Raw genomic sequence first — 17,857 nt, forward strand, 5'->3', positions numbered from 1 at the left:
GAGGTCCCTGCTGTCCTGTCACTAGGATGACAGTAACTGGCTACCTTGGGAGATGCAGGCCCCAGCCCCTTGCCTTACAGAAGGACACGTGTGTGCAGGTGTGTGAGTCTCCCGTGGGCCCAGCGGTCTGTGAAGCTGTGCTCCTGCCTGTTTCCTTTCCTGTCCTAAGAAGGTTTGAACTTGCATCTTCAGGTCCCAGCCCAGGATATACATTTCTTTCTTTTTGTGGCCTCAAAGTCAGTTTGTAATTGCTATGGAGATGTTGGCTGTACTCTTGTTTCTGTCAGAGAGACACAGTTCTCCTAGGCACCTGAGACTGGCATCTGTTAGAAACAAACTTAGCTGCCTGTGTCTCTAAACACTTGGTGGTACTTTGTCTCTTTTTCATCTTTCTTCCTTACTTTGCTTTTCTTTCTTTTGATGGTGCTAGGAATTGAACCCCGGGCCTCACACATCCTAGCAAGCACTCTACTGCCAAGCTTCACCATTTGTTTATTCTTGAGACAGAGACCCCCCAGAAGCTACCTAAATAGGGCTTTAATTTGTATTCCTCCTGCCTCTGCCCACTGAGTAGCTGGGATTAAATGTATATGCCAACCTGCTTGACCTTTCATTTCTCACAACCTGACTGTTAAGTTGGTGAGATGGGTTCCTGACAAATCTCTATCTATGGGAAGATGTGCCATTGCATATGTCCTGGACACACTAGTTTTTGGAAATGGGCTTGTGCAAGAAAGTTTGGGGTGCCCATTTCATATAAGATAAGCTGACCTTGTAAGCAGGCACCCCACAGCCTCCACTGAGTCTTACTCTGGTTTGGTGAAGTTATTCCTTCTTGTGTCTTCCCAACGCCCTTAATGATTTTCCTGTCTAAGTTGTTGGACAAACTTCCTTCCACTGGCCTCCCAGTATGTATTCTCCTTAAATCTCACCTCCTCACTGTCTTCTTGTCCTCTGTGCTCCCTTACTGCAGGTAGATATTGTCCTTGTCTTCACCATTGCTTCTGTTGACAGTGTCCTCATTATCATCATCGTGTTAGTAACGGGCTGCATTTCACAGGAGCCTATAACGCATTTACCATTGTGACAAAGGCTTTGTGTGGATTTTTCATCGAGTTCTCTAACAACCCCATGATATGTGTATGTGTAGTTTAGTTCTTTTCACTTATTAATAACCTGTGGTTAAGGGGTGGAACCAGGCCTTGAAACTGTCTGACTTCCAAGATTGTGCACCTTAACACTCTGCTAGGCCATTTCCTTTGGCATAGTTGCTTCCTCTTCATTTATCTCTTATCCAGGCATTTATTTAATTAAAAATTGTTATCCTGTAGTGGACCAGGGACTAAGCATTAGAATGTGGAGGGTGCTTGTCTTCACAGACTTTTAGGTAATAATATTCTTGAGCCCCTTTCCCACTTGCTGTCTCCCTCCTGAGACTCACATCCAGCTGGACCAGAAGAGGATTGTGTTGACATTTCACCCGTATGCTGTTCCGTCCTGCCCCCTGTTTGCTGGTGGTCCAGGTTTGGAGTTTTTAATGAGGAGCTTTCACTCATATTTTGCTTTCTTTCTCTCTAGTGAGAGATGGTCAGGTTTTCTGGTAACCCCTTGATTCCACATGATGGGTTTGTAGGCTGGCCAGCCTTTGGTCAGCTGTGTGCTTTTCCTAGAGACATTTCTCTAGCTTAGACAGTTTCTGCAGGACCTCAGTGGCCTCTCATGGGTGACAAATCTGTACCCTTGGAGCACAGATCTGTATTTTAGAAGCAGCCAGAAGCCATTTGGAGCTTGCTCACGTGCACAGAATGTTAGAGATGGCAGGAGCTTTTGAGGTCATCGATTCTAACTTTCATTTTGCAGAGGAGGAGAGTAATCAAGCTGTGAAGCATTGTTTTTATTTGGAAACAGGAGTGTCTGTAACAAGGAGACTCTGGACCTAATAGACCAGAACTTATGAGATTTACTGAATGTTCACGTTTAAACTACTGGAGATAGTTGATAGGCTCACTTTATTGCCATCCCTGGGGTTTGTTACCTGGCCAAGACACACTCTGGCTCCTCTCAGCAACTTGACTTGGTTTGTTGAGCACTTCCTCTCCCTAAGGCGCTGACCATATCGGAAAACTGCAGAGTTCCAGTGACTCTGAGTGGACAGAGCTCGAGGCCTGACTGTGTGTGTATAGGAATGTGGGCTGTGGGGCTGGACTCCTGCAGACCCTTGCATGATCGTCTCCAAGTATCTTTCGGGAGAAATGGCTCTCCCTCCTTTCTAGCCAGGTTGGGCTGGACTTGTGTGGTCCATGTGACCCTGAGATCCAGGTGTCTGGGATAAAGTGCTTTTCTATTTAGTTGATTGTTCAGACTACAAGAAATGCCTGTCTTCGTGTCATTGAGTCATTCTTGTTTTCCAGAAGAGAAATAAAGAATGGTAGCAAGATAGCTCTGGGAAGGCGTGAAGTCAGCCCAGTAACTAAGCTGATTGATGCATTGTGCTTTGTGTAGGTTTTTGTAGATTTTCTCACTGAATTCTCCTACAGTCCCTGCCTGGTAGCAATTCTTACACCAATGTGAGAGACGGGGAAACGGGCCGGAAAGATGAAGCAGTATCCCTGGTGAGCAGGAGATCAGGAATCCTGGCCTGATGTGGACTGCACACTGTCCTTTGCAGCACCTGTAACATCTACTGTGAAGAGGAGTCAGGGCAGCCCTATCACGTGATGCTTGGTTGCCTCCGCTTAAGAAGTGGCTGGGCATTGAAAGGAGTTGTTGGGATTGGGATTCAGTTGACCTGAGTTCATGCTCCAGTACTGTCATTTGCTCGCTTAACCCCTCCAAGTCTCTGTTTCCTCAATTTTATGACAGAGATGAAGTACCTGTGTCAGAAGGTCGTTGCAAGAATTAAATGAAATAGGTGAAGGGAAAGTGTTTTGTATAAAGCACTATGCAAATATTAGTTACTTACATGCCACTGTGACTTAGGGTGGCAGTCTTCCGAGAAACCAATTACTGAGACCGTGCAGGTGCCAAGATCTTTACCCATGACCTCAGGAAACTTGGAGTTTTGGTGGGGACAGAATATCGTGGAAGTCAGAGGTGACAGGGAAGACTGTGCTATGGAGGCAGGAAGCCACAGGAAATCAGAGAAAATCACATCCCCAGAAGTAGGGCATATGAGAGGTTATAACAAGGTTATAACAAGTTTACAACCTTTGAAGGGTCTGGGGGGCGGGGTGGGGAGGATGTTGGGAGTGAGGGGAATTATGGGAACTCCATAGACTTCAATTTCTAAAACAGTCTCCGTAGGCTGGAGTTCTCTTGGGTTCTGGAGATTATTCACCACACAGCAGCAGTTCTTGAAGTGTGGGTTGGGAGCCCTGAAGGGTCCCTGTGGTCCTTTTTAGGAGATTAATGAATACAAAACTATTTCCTACCAATAACAAAGCGCTATTTGCCCTTTTCCTTTACAAGCGTACAATGGTGTTTACTAGAAGATACTTAACATGTATTCTCATAACAGATGAATGCCAAAACAGGTCTCAGAATTAGCTGTCTTTTATTAAACCAGAGATTAAAGAGTTTTGCACACACAGGAAAGGACAGTGATGTGAATTTTTTCACTAAATGGTTGGTTTTCATAAAATTACATTATTTATGTTAATATAATAGGATTTTATTGTTACTTTAAAATAAGTTCAGAAATAAGTAAACTTTTTGCAGATATACTTTTAAATATGTTAGATGTAATTAATTCTTTTAATAGCTTTTAAAAGTATGAAGGAGCCCTTAGCCATACATGTCTGGAATGTGTCTTCTGACATGAAGCATAGTTAATTCTCATAGACCCCTAAAATGTGTTGGTATCAAACAATGAATCTATTTGTATCTGAAGACATTTATGTCCAGGAAATTCAAAATGATAAAGCCTAGGATTGGCAAATGTGCGGTGAAACTTGTATTCACACAAATTGTCACGTAAGCAAGTTTAAAACAAGGGTCTGAGTGAAAGTTGTTACCCTTTGAGTGATGAGCTGCACTTAGATAATCTACTCCAAGAAACAAAGGCACACATAAAGGTTTTTATACCATTATTCCCTTTCAAGTTATTTAATGTCAGAAGTTAGCCAGAAACTGACCAACTGGCTGGCGAAGATAATAAGTAAATTATGATGTAGCTGTTACCTCGGAAAGTTGTGAGGTTTTTAAAACGTTATTCTTGGAAAGCACTGAGCAGCATGGTTAGTGTCATGGTGTTATGCCTCATGCAATTATACATTTGTGATTGGTTCCATGTCCAACGCTTGGATTGGTGGTGTGAGTGCTACATCCGCCCAGGGGTGGGGCCAGCACATGATGTAATGTTGGGATGAAGGCATCTCTCTCTCTCTCTCTCTCTCTCTCTCTCTCTCTCTCTCTCTCTCTCTCTCGCCAGTTCCTTTCACATCTTGCTGTTTGCCGCAGCCTTGAAAGGTAGCCCATCATGCCACGCTGCCTTGGAGCCAGCTGAGTATGGACTAAAACCTCCAAGAACTGGAAGAAATAAACCTTTCTTTCCCTAATTTTGGGTGTCAGGTATTTTGTCTCAGATATGAGTAAAAAGTACTAAGGCAGGTAGTGTTTACAATTAAGTGAAAAAGTAAGACCCTAACTTTTTACAAAACACTACAGATTAAGATAAAAGGCACAAGATAATGTTAACAAGTCTTCTCTGGGTGTTATCACAGTCCCTTATCTAGGTTGCACATTATTCTTTTCTGCATTTTAATGTAGTCAGATTGTAGGTGTTCAGTACTTTTATCTTTCAAGGTGGTCCCAGGAGTTCAGTAGCATGCATCTGTAATCCCTGCACCCTGAGAGGCTGAGGCAGGAGTGTGGCAAGTTTAAGCCTAGGCTGGGCAGTTTAGCAACATAGTTAGACCCTGTCTCAAAATTTAAAAACGCAAAAGGGTGAGAGAACTGGGAAAGCGCAGTGTGGAGGCTCTGGGTTCAGTCCCCAATAATGGAAAAAAAAGTAGGAAAAAAAAAAGAAAAAGAAAAACATCTGTGTCATTCCTTTTCTCCAAGGCCTGTGGATCACCTACTGAGCCAGCTCAGGTTGCCTGGTTCATGTGAGTGCCACCTCTGATTTTGTAGGGGACATTTGTTTATAAGCCATAGCAATGGCTTGAGGAATACTGAGACTTAAGAATAAACCCAACTTTTAGCTAATTGCTATTCTTTCCTTGGCCTTTGAAAGGAGAACTCTAAACTGCCGTGATTGTTTTTCATGCCTTACAGCTCTGTTGTGTTGTCAGGAGCGTTCAGTGTGTGGAATTCAGGTCTAGGAGGGCACCTGTTTATTTAAATAACACTGTGTAGCTGCCAGCACAGAGGGGGCAGCAGTCACTCAGGAACCCTCTTAACAATGAGAAACAAAACTCAGATTCCAGGTCCACAGGAGAAGGGATGCTGCGCTATTGGATCTTCAGAAAGAGGAGCCTCAGTTCCTGCCTTGGTGCCTGAGAATTTCTGCTTCTGCTCTCCCAGGTTGGCGATGGCAGGAGCTGGAAGACCTTCGTCTGTTTTCCCCTCCCTCCGTGGCCAGTGTTTTTCCCACTCCCACAGCCCAGCACGGCAGCACACTGCCTTTGTGTCCCAGTGAGCATTTTCACAGTCAGAAAGGAATCTGTAGGCACTGATCCTCTGAGCTCCTGGGCTGTGTGTTCTCAGTTTTAGTAGCAGCCATGTGCAGTCTTGTTGGGCACGTCGGAGGCATTAACAGTGACATCATGTGGCCCCTTGACCTCACAGCACTTACTCTGTCTGGAGAAAAGAGACTTGCTGTGTGAGAAGTTAAATAATAGTGTTAACACAACAACAGAAGGGAAGAGATTCTGTCCCCAGGGAGCACATAGGGACCCTGTACCCTCTGATGGTGGTGCACACTTAGAACGGGAGGCAGAGACCATGCAAGCAGGAGGGCTTACAAACAGAGACATGAGCGCTCTGGACAGTGGAGCCTTAGCTTAACGGATAAAGTGATTAAAGACAGCACCATGTGCCCTCAGTGCAGGAGGTGTCATGCTTTCTGCTGAGAAAGAAGAGATTTCAAAATGAGTGAAACAGGGGATTTGAGTTCCAAGGGCCAGGCGATGGTCTGCAGGCTCCCTGTCCCCATCTCTCCATTTGGCCGTGGTGCTTTCATCCCAGAGGTTCCTGGCTGAGTACACACAGGCATAATGGTACAGGGTCGCAGGACTCACCTGACTGTGTGGGATCAAGGGAAGTGGAGAACACCTGCTTTCCAGGGGTGACTTGGTGACACAGTCCGGCACCTTCTATTGTGAGCCTTGTTCCTTTCATGGGGAAAACATGGGGCAAACTTTGAGTCCGATTTCCTAGACTGCACTTTGTAAGTGTTGGCCCCTCCTGAAGGCCATCAGTGAGGATGTGTAGCACTTTCCAGCCTCCCACAGGCCTGTTCCTAGCTTATAAATGATAGAGTGGAAGGGGTGGTGGTAGCTGTCTACTGGTGGCCGTGCATCAGTACCTCAGTGGGTATTTGCCCAGAGATGCTACAAGACACTTTCTTCTCCAGTGATGATATTGTTGATCTGTCACAAGGTTTTCCAACAACTGACAGTGAGCTTTCTGATTTTAGGGTTATTTAAGCTTCACAAGAAGCCTACAGGGTGATATTTGTATTCCCATTGAGCAGATATGGAACATGAGACTTATGTAATTAGCCTGAGTTTCCACAGGCAGGCTTTGAAACCAAATCTGCTTGACTGAAATGAATCCTCTTATGGTTATGCTGGTCTGCCTTTCTGAACACAAATGCTTGCCTGTAATAGGATTCCCTCGCAGATGTGTTAATTTACCCATCTGCACTGTGACTGCTTGATGCAATAGTTTTATCGCTGTGACTTTTAACTATGTGAGTGTTATTCAGGTGCGTTTCCTTTTCTAATGTTTTACCATTACAAACTGAAGTCCCTCTAGCCATCCTCCCAGTTCCCTACCCAGAGGCCACAGCCTTTGCCAGTTAATTGTGTTTTTCTCTACATCTTTTGTGCATTTTGTACATGCCTATACTTAATGAAAATATTGCATTGTGTTGGTACATACCATGTCTCTTTTTAATACTTTAATATATTTTCAAAATACTTTTTTTTAAAAAAATAAATTAATGTCTTAGAGTATTTTCTAGGCCAGTCACCTTGATACCTTTCCCTGATGAGTGCCATGGCATTTTGTGTACACAGAAGGGCCGTGAATTAGAGGATCACATGCCTTCTCATACACTGGCTTTTCTTTTTTCTTTTTAACACAGGACTTCTTACTTTCCCTTATTAGTATGATACAAAAAGACGTCTTGGCTGACAGGTTGGGAGTTTTTTGATGTTTTGAATTCTAGATAAACCCAATATCCTGGTGGTCTGAACTGAGGTTCTGTAGTGTCATACCTGTGCCCAGCCCCAGCCCCATGAAGTTCTGATCCTTGGTCCTGCCCCATCCCTCCATCCCAGATAAAATACAGTGATGGTGCCGCTGTCAGGGCCCATTTTATCTGATCGAAACCATGAGTCCCATATGACTCTAGCTTGCAGGTTCAGGCAGTCTTTAGTTTTTTGCAGTTAGAACCAAAGAGGGCTCTCATTCCAGAATCTGGGGCAGGAGGAAGGGTCTCTGGCTCATTGTGCCACTCTTTGTGAGCTGAGCTGATGCCACAGTGGAGCCGCACAGAGAAGAGGATGTCCCACGTGAGCAGTTCCCACATGAGCTTGTCTTGGCCTCAGCTGGCCTGTGGTTTTCCTGAAGCACAGGGTGGGATCAGGACCTGCTCAGACAATGAAGCTGTTTAAATTGCTTGCTTTTGGCTTAAGGTCTGGAGTTAGTTTTCTGGCTGGATGTTTGTGGTCAGGCTGGGCTTGTGCCATTGCAAAGATCCACTGTGGCTTTGGGCACGGACTCTCAGCTGAGGAGGGAGCAGGCCAGAGGGCAGCCCACATAGTTTTCTATCACAGACTCTGGGCAGCATTGGGCTGGTGCTGTGCTATGGATACTCTTGAACCTGAGCTTGGCTCAGGCTGTGATTACCACATGCTGGAGCCCCTATTTGCTTGTGGGTTTTGATTTTGGCTTTCCTCTGTGTATTTTAGTGGAATATATTCTGGGGAGTGGCTGTGGAGTGTTTCCTGAGGTCTGGCATTTTGAAAGATGATTCTGTCTTGATTCCCAGGGAGCTGGACCATATTGTACTTTTGTGGTGACAACTAGAAACAGTGGTCCATAATCATCTCATGATTTATTGAGCATTCGTGTGTCAAACCCCTGATTAAAAGTAAAGAGTATAAATCACAAATAAGAAAACAAGGTGATTGTGCTTAAGAATAATACAATTCAGGGTATTCATAAACATGACAGCCACAAGCATTTATGGATCCGTGGCTTCTGACAGATGCTCAGCGAAGTCCCTGTTGAATCCATGCAGCCACCTTGCCGTGTGAGCCCGGGTGTAGAGATTGCAGAGTTCACAGCCAGTCCTGGCTCTGTGTCCCTTGTTTCTGTATGATGCTGCCAGGCTGCTTTCTCAGAGCCACGCTCTGCATTTTCAGAAATTAAAACTATCTTTGCTTTTTTTTTTTTTTCTTAAGCAGATTTTAGGAATTGTTGAAAGTGCAAAAGCACACAGAGAATAAACAGGAAACTCTTAGGTATTGTTGATATGAATGCAGAGGAGGGAGTGGGCTGGGGTTGGAGGAAAAACCTTCACAATATAATCAGTGTTTGAGCGGGGAGTCACAGAGGAAAACATCTGCGTGATTGCACCATGAAATGGGAGGGTGGCAGGGCAGACATGGAGGCTTTCGGTGGCCGACAGGGCAGGCATCTGACCTACCGTGGAAGACAGGCAGAGAAGGCTGAGCTAGATCATCAGATGCTTCAGCAGGAATCTGAGGAAACTGTTTTAGAAATGAAAGCTGGTAGAGAGCCTGGCTGGGCAGAGTAGAATTGGGGGCTGACACTGTAGCCAGCCAGCCTCATGGCCTGCAATCACTTCTTGCTTTTGCAAATAGGCTCACTATAACACAGCCACCCCATCATTCACTGGTTGTGTTAGATTTGTTTTAAGCTGGGAGCGCAGAGTTGAACAAAGAAGCTCCTTAGCTTCTTACATCCTGATGGGCCCATCATAAATTGAAAATATCCTAAGTAAAAATGCATTTAGCAAACCAAAAAGCAGGAGACACACATAGGTATTGTGAGGACATGATGGGATGCAATAATACAATATCCTAACACCCTGGCAGCATGCTGCTTCCTCTTAGAAGGGTACACTGACAATGCCAAGCCCTGCCAGGGGTTTCTCATCAGATGTTGCTGCAAAGTCTTGTGTTCTCAGTGTGAGCTCTGTGGAACATAGGTCCCTTTTACACTATTGCAAAGTCGTATATTGCAAATCACACCATTGCAAGTCAGGGGCCTTGGTACCTGTGGCCAAGATTTGTGAAATGTAAAATATTTGCTGTTTGACTCTTTTCAGAACACAGTTTGCCAACCTAAGTTTGAACTTCTCCTAAATGGCCAGAAAGGAGAAGCCTGACATAGGGTAGATACCAGGAATAATAGATCTGTGTTAACAAAGGACCAGGAAAAAAAAAACACCAAAAATTACAAATAAGAAGAGAAATTCTCAAATGGTAGTCATTGGCTAATTTTGGATTCCATCCCACAGAATGGAGTCTACTGAAAAGGGGAAGAGAGACTGAAAGGAGACCGATGGTCTTAGACTCAAAATGTCTTCATTTTGTGGAACTCGTGGGCCAGAGGAGGAAAGGGACAGTGCAGGGGCTGAGGAGTTCAGGCAGAAGCAGGCGGGAGGTGGTGTCAGGCTCGGGGGAGCACCTGCTCAACATCCCGTGGTGCCTGAGAACTGGCAGAGAGCACTGCAGGGCATCCCACTGCTGGAGGAGCGTATGGTATGGGGCCCTGGGGTATTGGCAACCAGCTCTCCTGGTTGGCTGGCACTTTTGCCTTGGCAGAAACTTTTTCTTTTCTGCTCTTTCACATTTAAAATGGCAGCCCATCTGTTGGTGGCCACAAGCTTCCCAACCCCCGGAAGTTCATGAGAGGTGTGGCACTGGTTGAGTGAGTGAAAGTTTGGTGCTTTCACAGTTCCTCTGCTGAGATTGTCATTGGTGGCATGGTCCTCAGAGAGCAGCCAGGCATGTGCAGATCTGGCCAGTAATGCAGCAGTCTTCACTGGGACTGTCTGACACCTGCCGGGATGACAGGGGAGGTCTGTGGCAGGGTGGGAGTGTTTAGCCTGGGAGTCACTGTCCTCCTCTGTAATAGCCTGCACACCTCTAGGAAGCAAAAGAGAGAGGTGCCTGCTGTCTCGGGGCACCTGGCAATGTAGTGTGAGTGCTCAGGCAGAGGATGCACAAGGCCCTGGCTGGTGGAGAAGTGGAGGAGTCATGTATCTTTGGAGGTTCAGCCTTCTTGGAAGACATGTCAATATCCAGCAAGGTAGAAGTTGCACATAGAGAACAGCATGACCCGGGCACTCCACAAGGAGATGGCTCCCTGAGAACACTTTTTTTTCACAAATGCATAAGAAGCCATGTACAACATGTGTTCATTGGACCATGCCACACACGTGTGTGCACATACTCCACACCCCAGTGTGAAGGAGCCAGAGCCACCTGGGCTCTGTGGCTGCCCACAGCTCATGTATGGCTGTCCAGGCTGGCTGTGTGCCTGAGCAACTGCACACACAGACTGGTGGAGTGCTGGCCTGTGGTGGCTGTCCGGTACATGTGTTGGTGCACTGAGCATTTCTGTTTTGTAAAACCAGTGTCAGAATTTGGGAGGCTGAGTTTACTGAGCTGTGTTGAGCCTCTTTCCTCTAAATTATCCCTGCCCCAGCACATGTCTGCAGGTGCAAGGTGTAAAATGGCTTGCTTTGCTGTTGGAGCTAGTTTGGCCATGAAGCTGAGCTCTCTCTGCCATCTGCCCCTCTCAGGCCATGTGGGCCCACAGAATGCTGTGGTCAAGGCCACGTGCAGCATCCACGCTGACACAGCAGTTGAGGCATCCTGGCTCCTGCAGGTGTCTTCGGTGTTAGACCGGATGAGCAGACTGCTGGAGGCCTGGAGGAGGATGGGCTGTAGAGAGCATCGTTTGTTGGGATGCCTCTACTCTCAGCAGTTGCTTTTGGAGAAGAGCAAAGGCACTGTTAATCCGGCTTGTGCAGAGAGACTGTGCGTGGTGCTAAGCTTGCTGCCTTTGATGAGGGTTATTTGGATTCTCGAAGGAAGTTTGTTATGATATCAGTCATGCAGGGAGCCCTGAGAATTTAGCTCTTACAAGTTGTTTGCTTTAGCTATTATGGGGAGAGTTACTAGTTGGAAAACAGCAGAGCCTTATGTTGGTGAGATAATAAAATTTAAGGTCTATAAGGAGCCTTATGATTATCTGAGTTAAACATCTAACACTATAGAATGGGACTCAGCAAAGCTTCTCTTCTGCACCAAATTCTTGTTAGTCTCTTTCAAGCTCTTTTTAACTGGGCTCTAAACTTTGGCATATTCTCAAGAGCCCAATTTTAGCAAAAATACTGACAGTTTAGCCTGAACTCCTCTACTTGGCTATGTGATATCCTCCATTGTAATATCTGAGCTTCCTAGTCTGCATTCTGCAGAAATTCTGTTAGGTGAGTTTAGCAAAGAATTACCCCAGCAGCTTGGAATTTCCCATCTACTGACCCCTCCCTGCTCCTTGGTTATAAATTCCCACTTTTCTTTAAATTTGGAATAGAGCTAAATCTCTCTCTCCTACCACAAACCCCATGGAGATGTTATTTGTACTTATTGTTGATGTTTTGAACAAAGTCTGGCTTAACGTTTTCATAGGAGCCCGAATAATTTTTTTTTTTTTTAATTACAAGCTTAGAGAAGTGGCTTGTCCCAGGTAATATACTTCGGATGCATCTGTTCTGGCATTCAGATTTCCAGACTTTAAGCTCAGTGTTGTTTTCTCACACCATGCTATATCTCTGTTATAAGGAATGTAGAAACAAGAAGTATTTCATTCTACAAAATATTTGTATTTGAGTTAATAAAAGCATGTGCTAACAGTCTCTAGAGATTGTGGCTTGTCTCTTATGGTGCACCAGGGAATGTAGTTGCTCGTGTGATGGGTCAGCTGGTCGTTTCATCTTCACCCTAGCAAAAGTAGACTGCAGGTCCTTTGTGGCACCAGAGGCTCAACAATTTGTGCAGTCATGACAGTATCCACTGGGCCACAAGTGGTTTCTAGGAATGGCAATGTACTGAGTTATCACTAAACCTTAGCAGTTGGTTAAGAACTGTGGAGAATGTTTGGACCAATTTACACATTCACACATTTGTGAGAGTTCTCACAAATAAAGGCAAAGAAAAAAAAATACCATAATGATTCTACAAACTTGATTCTTTCCACAATTCTGGTTGTAAATGGAGTTTTGAGAACCGAATCAAATTCAATGGGTAGGTTAAGTGTTGACCTAATGGAGAAATATGATTCGGTTCTTGTCCAGTTTGGTTGCAACCAGAGTTGTGGAGAGAACTGAGTTCATGGCATCATTGTATCTGAACTTTCTTTTTATCGGGCATGACACAAGGCATTCCTTGCATTATAGGTAATGATTCTGTTTATAGGAGTACCAGTTAAGAGAAAAGTTCCAGAATAAAGCCAGTATTGATGAAAAATAGGATGGCATGTTAGACTATATACAAAGCTGGTGTGGGAGTACACATGGGAATTGCGATTAATTTCTCTGTGAGCAACTTCGTTTACCAAGAGAAAGGATGACTGGTTTGGATATGGGAATGATGCATACAGGAGTGGAGGACAGTGACAATTCAGGACGCATTTAGGAAAGCTTAGTGAGGCTTGTGAGAGAGGAGTACAAGAGCAAGTGACCAGAAATGGATCCTGTAAGGAAGACTGAAGCTGGATTTTACAAGACTAAGCTTGGAAAATGTGGGTGACTGACTGTGGGTGATCGTGGCCTGGAGGTGACATGGACAGATCCTGGTGTAAGCTGATAACAATGTGGAAGAGGGGGTGGAAGGGAGAAGAGCATCAAAGGATATTTGGTGTCACACACACACACACACACACACACACACACACACACAACCCTGTGAGCCACACAGTGGCATGGAAATGGAGAAGACATTGGGGATCTAAGTTATTTAGCAGAGAGAATCCGGAAGGCAGATACTGAATTGGATTTGAGCGATAAAGGCAATGAGAAATATTGGGTGTGATTCCTAGAGCTCTGGGCATGAGGTGGACAGGACACAGTAAGAAGCCAACATTTAGGAGAATATCAAAGTTAGCATAGCTGATGACCATGTGTCCTGTAGCCTAGGGAAGAATTTGAAATACTGACATTTATTTATTCAGTAATGTGCTGAATGTGTATAATGCAGAAGAGTCTCTTATGCATCTTTTTCTTATTTTTTAACATTTCAGTTTACTATATCCAGCTAGTAGGTTTTATTTTTGTGTCCTCACAAGTGCTTGTGAGATTAAATTAGCTCTATTTTTCATAGAAGATGTATGCAGCTTCAGCGCGATAAGTAGATTGCACATGGTTATGTAATCGGAAAGCTGTAGATACAGGGATGAAGCAGAGATTTTGTTGTACCCAATGTTTATGTTCTGTGAGCTTTGTCCTCAAGATAACCTTGTGTGTGAGGGAGCAGAAAATGAAGGAAGGAATCAAGACACGTAAGAAATTTGGAATGGCAGCGTTAGAGTCAGGTGTTGAAAGTTGGAGGGAAGTTTATCAGGAAGAAAGGACAGCTGTTTTGGGTAATAGGAATGATGTATAGAGGAATTGAGGTCAGGGAAGCATATATGAAAAGAAAAGAAGCATACATGGAACCCTGTGGATGCAGCAGGGTGAGGGGCAAAGTGTTCTGTCCTGTGCACAGGGGAGATGAGTAGCATTTGGGGAAAGGCTGGTGAATGAAGCCTCATCAGAGAAGTTGAGGGTGACTTTGGCAGAGCCTGAAGCCAGGTTGACTCAAGGTGGGAACACTTTTTTATAGGTCGATGCATGATTTTGTCACTGGCCTTTTCAAGCTCAGTTCTAGGTCAAGGCAGGATCAGGTCAGAGTTTGGGGATAAAGGCTAAAAAATGCAGTGGCAGCTGGTTGTGGTTACAGATCCGAAGCCAGGCACCGAGTAGGAGCTGCAGACTGAGATCAAGAAAGAATGTAAAAACAAGGGTGACTGACAATGGAGCACATGCCCTGACCTCTGTGTTCTCCCTGTATTTGAGCTGGAGTGGTGGCCCAGATGTAGCCAGAGAAGGAGATAGCAGAAAGGTGGTAGAGCACTGATGATAGGTGTGGGAGTGGGACCAGGGGGAAGACATGACAGACTCCACCTCTCTGGTACCACTCTGTGGAAGGGCAGGGTGGGCAGGAAGGAGCCACAGGGTGAACTGCTTTTCCTTTCTAAGCTTGTGAGGTCAGTGTGCAGGAAAGTAGGTCCAGAGAAGGAGCAGGCATCCAGCAGGAAAACCGATAGGGTGGATCCCTAGAAGCCATTCCGTGTCATTGGCTTTTCAGCCCAGCACACCACTGCCCCTATGTAAGGTATTAGACCTTCTATCTGGAGTGATCTCCTTTGGCCATTAGACCCCACAAGTTCTTGGGTACTGCCTGTCCTTTTGAGAGTCCTCTTCCTTCAGGTTTAATAAAAGGGATATGATGTTGGTTGAAGTCCAGGAACGATCTGGCATCTTCTCTTTGTTGTCCACCTGAAGCTCCTGGACAGGGCATTGAGCAGTGGGGACTTGACCCACCATCCACCATCCTGCAGAGAACCCAACTGGGGCAGGCGGTCAGCAGCCAGCTCATTTTATTACACAACTTCATGAAGGGCGTGAAAGTAGGTCTCTGAGAAAGACCAGGAGCCAGGAGTGAAGAACAAGGCTAGGTGCCAAGCAGATGTGTTGTCTAATTGCTCTTCTCAAATTAAGGGGGGCTTTTTATCTCTGAAGAACACTTTTATGCACTCATGTGATTGGAGAACAAAGATGCAGGGCCGGGGAGCATGACTCCCTTCTCAATATCATCCCCTACTCAATAAAAACAATCTCTCCCTTTTTCTTTTCTTTTTCTTATTGCAGATCAACAGATTATGGCACCACCTATGAGAAGCTGAATGACAAAGTGGGTCTGAAGACTGTTCTCAGTTACCTCTATGTCAATCCCACCAACAAAAGGAAGGTAAGAGGCAGGGCAGTGGCCCTGAGCACCTCTGCTGGGAGCAGCACTGCTGAGGGTCAGGAGTTAAGGAAACCAAAGGGTCATGGATGAGTTACAGGGCACCTGTTTATGTGCTGGGGACCTCATACACACTGCTGGTAAATTTTTCATACTGAGAGTTGACCCCTGGGAGCTATATTCCTAACCCTTTTTAAGATTTTTAATTTGGCATAGGATCTGGCAAAATTGCCCACATTGGCTCAAATTTGCCATCTTCCTGCTCTACCTTCTCAGGTCGCTGGGATTACAAGCACACAACATTGTGCATGGCAGTTGGCAGTAATAATAATGACAATATTCACAGCAGCAACACCACCATTAAAATTATATGGCTCTGGAAGGGGCTCCTAGACCAGGCGTGGTGCTGAGTGTTTCCCCTGTCTTACCTCATTTATGTACATAGTGAGTCTGTGGGCTAGAGATTACTCTTGTCACATTTTACCCATAAAGAAACTGAAGCTCAAATAAATTAAGTGATCTTCTAGCTTGATGCAGACAGTGGCTAAGCAGCAGATTTAGAATTCAGCATGAATCTGCTGTCCTTCAGAGCTGAGTCTTCCTGCATCCCCCCTCTTGCAGGTCTAGGGTTGGAGAGTGTCTGACTCATGGGGAGAACCTTTCCTGGCTCAGCTGGCTCTTTCGCTTCTCTTTTTTCCTATCAGCCAGCTACAATGAAATCATTGAAGGTTCAGACCTTGGTCATGAAGCCCTACTTAGGAGTTCTAGATTCAGTGGAACAATGGGTGGTATCAGAAAATAAATGCTGTAGTACAATACTGGATTGTGGAAGATGCGATCTCTCCCCAGCTGGGAAGGCTCTTCTGTTTAGATACTTAGACAGACCTGAACCATAAGGACCATCTGCAATGTCATTTTCATATTTCTAGAAGGCTGGAAATTCAGTCTGCATTCAGCAGTGGTCTTACAAACCCTGTTTCATCCAGGGAGGCTGAGGAGAGCACTTCCTTCCACTGTGCTGACCCTGTTACTCTTTGATTCCAACATGGTAGAGTCCAGGCTGTGACTGGGAATGACTGTTTATGCTGCTCAGTGCAGGACAGCTTTGATTCCAACTCTTAGCATCCTAACACACCGCTTTACATCTTCTCATTCTTTCCACTTGATGACCCTAAATACACCCAAGCAAGGGAGGAAGCTGATTTGCTGGTTCTGATTGACCATTGATGATCAATGGTTCGAAGGTTTAGCCAGCTCCAAGGGTCCCAGACACCCAGACAGCACCCAGACAGCACCCAATGGCACCCAGGTGCCAGATCTTTGGTGGGCAGCATGGCTGATATTACACGTTACTAGTTTCACCTGAATATTTTCTGTTTGTGTTATCCCAAAGTTTTGGCTTGTTCACCTGTTTCAGGGTTGTTATTTGAATGGTTGAATGTTAGCACTAGAAGGGATGATAGAGTTCAGTGCCTATTATCAGATTTGAACTGCAGTCCTTTTGCAGACATGATTAAAGTTCTAAACTTTTTCTCTAGAAGTAATCCTGTGCCATAAACAAATGTTACACATTTTGAGGAGTTTGTGAGTACCCCAGATCTCACTCATGGATGTAAGATATCCATAGAGTCCTGGGCTAGGATCATTCACCTTTAATAACAGCCTCATTCCACAGAATGCTCATTTTACTGAATCCTAAAAGCCCACAAAACCAGGTAGAAAAAGGAGCCAGGATTGGGACCCAAAACTCTTGATTCTCAGTGCAGATGGATTTGCATCAGCCCCTCCCTTGCACCCTTTTCTTCTGCACAGTTGTAGCCGAGGGGTGTAAAACTGTTTCATGATCAAGAATGTTCTGGTTTGTGTCTAGATGCCCTGCAAAGCCTCATGCAGTTAAAGCACGGAAGGCTTTTTCAGAGGTAGCTGGATCTAAAGGGTGTGATTGACTCATGGTGCAATGCTAATATTAAGAGTGCTGGGATTAAGGGTGGGTGATTACTACATCAGTCCAGTGATTGGTTTGGCACCACTCTAATCCCAGTAGCCTGGATACAACGTAAGGATAGAAAGAGGCTTGTCTTGTCTCTTTCTTGCTTTGCCTCCCTCTGTCCACTATAAACTGTTTCTCCTCTGCAATGCCTCTCTGCAGAGACACCCTGCCTTGGAGCCTGGTAATGATGGATGGAAATCTCTACAAACTGTGAGCTAAAAAACCCACTCTTTTAACTTGCGTGTTGAGTGTTTTGTTTCAGCAGTGAGAAAGCTGAGACAAGGAACTTAAAGCTTGGTCCATGGCCACAGTGGACACCTAAGATAAATTAAATGAATCAAGTCTGCAATGATGTAATCAGTCCTTCCTCCACCCTTCTCCCTTCTCCGAGGAGGAAGCTGAGGCCCACAGACACATGTCACACTCCATGTACTCAGGTGATTAGTGGTTAATGGTCTCCTGACTTCCAGGTTAGTTAGTTCCTCTAATGCCCTCAAGGCTAACTTTGGGGTCTGGTAGAATCCCAGTGAGTATGCATGTAGGGAAGAGTGGGAACTGAGTATAGATTGTGCAGGAAGGACACTCATCAGCACTAACT

General features: G+C 45.1%; 1 protein-coding gene across 1 annotated transcript in view; it reads left to right on the forward strand.

Moving 5' to 3' along the window:
* Positions 1–17,857, forward strand: part of Sorcs3 (sortilin related VPS10 domain containing receptor 3) — a 591,788-nt gene that overhangs the window by 222,085 nt on the left and 351,846 nt on the right. The window contains exon 3 of the mRNA XM_063244673.1: positions 15,173–15,272. Coding sequence (XP_063100743.1) covers positions 15,173–15,272 — 100 coding nt within the window. The remainder of the gene's footprint in view (positions 1–15,172; positions 15,273–17,857) is intronic.

This window comes from Cavia porcellus, unplaced genomic scaffold (assembly GCF_034190915.1).
Source record: "Cavia porcellus strain 051 isolate PalLab524CR breed Dunkin Hartley unplaced genomic scaffold, mCavPor4.1 scaffold_2, whole genome shotgun sequence".
NCBI classification, from domain to species: Eukaryota; Metazoa; Chordata; class Mammalia; order Rodentia; family Caviidae; genus Cavia; species Cavia porcellus.